General features: G+C 38.6%; 1 protein-coding gene across 1 annotated transcript in view; it reads left to right on the forward strand.

Annotated features, from left to right (window-relative positions):
- Window positions 1-5,601, forward strand: part of LOC135214764 (spermine oxidase-like) — a 28,253-nt gene extending 22,652 nt beyond the window's left edge. The window contains exons 15-18 of the mRNA XM_064249121.1: window positions 3,161-3,277; window positions 4,136-4,283; window positions 4,787-4,873; window positions 5,470-5,601. Of these exons, the coding sequence (XP_064105191.1) occupies window positions 3,161-3,277; window positions 4,136-4,283; window positions 4,787-4,844 (323 nt within the window). The 3' untranslated portion in view covers window positions 4,845-4,873; window positions 5,470-5,601. The remainder of the gene's footprint in view (window positions 1-3,160; window positions 3,278-4,135; window positions 4,284-4,786; window positions 4,874-5,469) is intronic.

Genomic DNA, 5,601 nt, shown 5'->3' on the forward strand with positions numbered 1-5,601 from the left:
CTAGAGATAGGTCACTTTTGCCACTAGACGAGGTCTCTTGATCCCCCCTAAATTTTCCAAAGCCAGGTCTAGAGGTCAGAATTCACTGAGGGAGCATCCCGTTCCAAAAAATTGGAAGAACCCCCACCCCCTCCAGGCTCAAGGAGCAGGCAGAGATGCAAAGGCTAGATAACACAGAAATCCTAGTTATTCTAGGCCCTACTGTAGTTTATTTTAGGCTCAACCCTACAGTTTTATGACCTAAACTTGTAGGCCTGTGCCAAAAATTAACAGAGCACTTCGAGAGACAAAGATTTTACTTAATTTGCACAGATCCATAGCTGTAGGCTACTTTAGTAATCTGTCTTATCACAGCATTTCAAATTATCGTTTACAGCAATAGTTATGGGTAAATATTAACATTTTTGTACAACTAGCCCCCTTCCCCCTACCTTGCTAAAACAAAGTCATTGCAAGTTAACTTTCAAACGATAAGGAACAACTTTATTTTATTAGATCCTTGTAGGGAATTATGTAAGCTTTGCAACGAACCATCAGAGAAGAAAATCCGTGCAATATTAAGCGAATAGTGGCGAAAAAAAGTCATATACTGCAGCCTGCTGCATTGTTTGAATTACCGCACCAAGATGGCGGACTTGATGATGTATGTCCGGCCGGCCGATGCGGCATCTAGGCTTTTTTTAAAGCCCCCAATTACACGTATCCGGTTTCCTACTGCCAACCTGGCCTATGGCGCCGTAGGAAAATTCTGGCCTACGGCTAGAGTTATTACACGTATTTGAACTGGCCGGTGGCAAGTGGTGAGTGTGGCACTGTTTGTGGTGGAGGAGTGACATGTCTTCTCTCGACGACAATCTCGTTGCTATTGCTCTAGCGTGCTGTTTGAAGGTGAAAACAGAAAAAGAAGATTTGGTCCAAACATTGGCTGCGTAACAAAAATACTCTCATGTTAACTTAATGAAGGAACTAGCACTAGCAAAAGATGACTGGTTTAACTACATGCGAATGGATCATGACACATATTTGGAACTCTTAAGTCAGGTATCACCTTTAATAGAAAAAAGGACATTTGCATGAGAGAAGCAATTAGTCCACATGAGCGTCTTTCAGCCACTTTGAGATTTCTTGCTACAGGAAGAACATATAGCGATCTAAAGTTTACAACAATTATATCGCAGCCTTCTCTCAGTGCAATAATCCCAGAAACATGTGCAGCAATCTGCAAATGTTTAGGCCCAAAATATCTGAAGGCAAAGTTTATTTTGCACAAATAACTAATTTCTTGTTTTAGTATGAAACATTCATACCAGGTTAATTTAAAAAATAAAGAAGTTTCAAACTTTATTCCAGAGTATCCAAGGTTCATAATGTACAGAAGCAGCCTCAGACTGATGTCATACCATACGGTGAGCAATTACACGCTATGTCCTCAGTCGTGACGTACGACGGCCGTACGGCCAACTTAGTACTGGCGAAAGTTCATCCGGCCGGCCACGGGTGAGCGTTCATACGGCCAATTTGCTATCACATGCTCCGGCTTGAACATATGCTATCGTCGCGACCGACGGCGCCAGAAACCCGAATAAGAAACCGTATAAGTGTAATAGGGGCTTTATATCTATGCGTAAAACTACAGAACTGATCCACGGTCTTAAGAAATGAGAAACAAATCAAGCAGACGATTAAGAGGAAACGTTGCAGTGTTGAATGATGAATCACGCCTCTCCCTTCCTCACTCCCGCCCTCCCTACATTCAGAGATGACGTCTCCGCGTTTTTGTTCCCGTCCTAAAAAAACTGCAGCGTAGATAATTGGTACATCCGCCCTTCATCTCCGACTGCTTTCATTCCCAATTGCATTCTTTAGTTTTTCTTTATTTCTTTCTTTCTTCATCTCAGCTAAGAAGTTTTGATGTGACTGCATTTTTCATTAAATGCCGTCATTATTAAAAGACTGATATAAGTAATGACAGGGAATATTTATCACCTTACTCCATATTTTCGGGGCAATTTACTCTATAAAATTCTCTTTTAGATTAAACGAATAAACCGTATCATACAATAGACTTATTTATAGTTGAAGGTCAGTCGCGACTCGCAACATCTTGTGATCATTTTCATTGCCTTGTCTAACTGTAACTTTTCCTTTGGCTAGAATTCATAGATCGGATTAAAGGTTGATGGAAAATAAAACACGGGAGTGTTAGTGCCGTCAGTGCACTTCACGTGGTGCACTGTGGGCATTACTTAAGCTTCTTTGAGGCATCCCTTCGGCGTCTAGCTGAACCCCCTTTCATTTCTTTTACTGTACCTCCGTTCAAATTCTCTTTTTTTCCATCTTACTCTCCACCCTCTCTTAACAATTGTTTCATAATGCAAGAGTGAGACTTTTTCCTGCTACACCTTTCTAGTCTCCTCTACTCTCAGTTTCCCTTTTCAGCGCTGAATGACCGCGTAGGTCCCAGCGCTCGGCCTTTGGCCTAAATTGTAATTACATTCCAGTCCCAGTTATTTTAAGTATGCTTTCCTTCGCTTTGTAAGTTTTTTCCAAAATGCGTTTCCTACTGATTAGCCATATTTGGAGGATAATATATAAGAAAAGCGAAAATATTCATCTTTCTTCAAGAATGTCCAATATTACAGAAGGTTTGAAAAGTCAACTGTCATTTGCCTCTACTTGACACCGATAAGGAATATAAGAATGATGCCAAAGGCCAAGCGCTGGGACCCATGAGGTCATTCAGCGCTGAAAGGAAAACTGTGAGTAAGGGAGTTTCGAAAGGTGTTATGTAACAGAAGGAAAACCTTGCCGTTGTCCAGGAAGAGGGCCGGAAAGTAATGACGGAAAAACCTTGCCGTTGTCAGGAGAGGGCGGAAAGTAAGACGAAATAACCTTGCCGTTGTCAGGAGAGGGTGGAAAGTAAGATGGGGGGAAAGAGAATATGAACGGGGGCACAGTAAAAGGAATGAAAGAGGTTGCAGCTAGGGGCCGAAAGGTCGCTGCAAAGAACCTTCAGTAATGCCTATTAGTTGACGGCACTAAATCTCTACGGGCAAAGGACACCGATGAGGACTTGCCCTTCGCTTGTTATTCAGTACTGACATACTCAAGGACCTAGATTCAAATTGTTCACCTTACTTTATATACTTTTTTCTTTCAGGCGACATATTAATAGAAGAAGGGGCGGAGTGGGTCCATGGGAACCAGAGTAACCCTCTTCACCAAATTGCGAAGCGTCTGGGAGCATTATCGCCATATGAACCTTACCACCTCAAAAGTGAGTCCTCCCCGTCAGTGTTCAATTCGTTAGTTGTGCTTCAGATGATTACAGACGTTTCAAAGGTTTCGAACACATAGATTTTATATATATATATATATATATATATATATATATTAATATATATATATATATATATATATATATATATATATACTATGTGTGTGTGTATATATAACTGAATCACGAAAGTTTGCAACGTGATCAATGCATAAATAAAAGTATAAGCCACGGAGGAAAGTGAAACATTGGAGTGGCTGCCGGATCTTTCGACTCACGTCCTTTACTTAGCAGTAAAGTAAAGGACGTGAGTCAAAGATCTTGCAGCTACTCCTGTGTTTCACTTTCCTTCGTGGCTTATACCTTCATTTATGTATATATATGTGTGTGTGTGTGTGTGTGTGTGTGTGTGTGTGTGTGTGATGTAATAAAACCAAATTCATGTAGTACTCATTTCATATTCATTTGAACAAGATCATAAAATTTAGTCAGATATGCAAATTCATATACTGTACATTTATTTTTATTTTTTTTTTATCTTGAGTCTTGAGACGGAAAAACCTTAGACTTTTTCGAAGCTATAACATCAGATCTGTTATCAGTCAGCCTTCCATTGGTGGAGGTTTTCAACTTAGATTCGTATTTTTCAAATGTTGAATGTATTTCTGGCAAGAGAGAGAGAGAGAGAGAGAGAGAGAGAGAGATGAGAGAGAGAGAGAGAGAGAGATCGTACATACACCATCAAAAGAAACGCTAAAAAAATTTTGAATGAAAAAATATCGTACAGTAACACAGTGACTCAGAGAAATATCTTGCCTTGGCAATTGCTTTCCTCTTCTTCTTTCTCAATCACCACAGAATCCAGACTGGCGACCAACGACGGCCAACGAATCAACGCCTCGGCTTTTGATTTACTGGATCTTGTCCTGGAAGGCAGCGAGGATGAGCCCAACAGGAACGTCCTGGAGTATCTTAACAGGAGCCTCGGAGAGTATTGCACTGACCAGTGAGTCTATCGACAGTGATCGTTTGTGTGTCGTAAATCTTTTACCTTTATCTAATATATATATATATATATATATATATATATATATATATATATATATATATATATATATATATATATATATATATATATATATATATATAATTTAGGTAGACCAGATGAATACATAGATATAGAATGTCGTCTCGCTGTAACTTAACAATGTTCTGGAAAGCTTAAGAGAGCCATAAAAAACAATGCTTACATAACAAAAACTTAGATATATATATATATATATATATATATATATATATATATAATATATAGTATATATATATATATATAGATAGATAGATAGATAGATATATATATATCTTGACAATACTTCGGTCATGCTGACTGTTCATTCTCATGTAAACAAAATTGTATTGCCGATCAAAATGTGTGATTTTAGTCGTGTAAATATGTTTATTTAAGGTCAACATAAGTATGTTCTTTTTCTCTCTCTCTCTCTCTCTCTCAAGGTTCCACGACAAATTCGAAAGCATTTTCCTACGACCGCAGGCCTCAACGTTTCTCTGAGTGAGGCGTGGCTTCACTTCCTGGAGTTGGTGAGAATTAGCATGAGTACACAATCGTGCATCCCCTTAAATAGCTTCTTCCATCTCTGACCTAAACCTCCCATCCATCGACGCCCCATGTCATTAGTTCCTCATTTTTAATGCTAATTTTAAGCTGTAAGCAAAATTATTCTTTATGAAATAAAGAACCGTTAAAACTAATATACGTCAGTGTAATAACCATAAAAAAAACTAGTACGTATTAGCAAAATTAACGTATTCTCGTAATTACGTAAGTGATCGCGGCATGATAAAATATCTCTCTCTCTCTCTCTCTCTCTCTATAGGGTTAAGGAAAAAGGAATCACAAAAATTAGAAAAATCATTACTACTATTAACAATACTGAAGTATCGTATTAGATAACCTTATAATGTCTGCATTTATATTGACGCTGTCAAACCTAGTGCACTGCAGATTATGTATTGTTCAGTTAAACGTTTTCTTCCTCAATTTCTATCTTTACTAGATATTTGGAACAATTTTCGTTCAATCACTATAACACTGTAACATGTCCCTTGGCTAAAGGAAGGTGCCAAAAAACAATATTATCCAAACAGATAACTAATGAGACAATATTTAACTTCAGATCATCAGTTACGAGTGGGGATTCGACAGTTGGAAGGACATTTCCATGGGTTCTTTGATGCAGTACGAAGCATACGGCGACGAGAACTATCAGTGGAATAACGGATACGACACTTTCATCGATTACCTCAGG

Source organism: Macrobrachium nipponense, chromosome 46, assembly GCF_015104395.2.
Source record: "Macrobrachium nipponense isolate FS-2020 chromosome 46, ASM1510439v2, whole genome shotgun sequence".
In the NCBI taxonomy this organism is placed as follows: domain Eukaryota; kingdom Metazoa; phylum Arthropoda; class Malacostraca; order Decapoda; family Palaemonidae; genus Macrobrachium; species Macrobrachium nipponense.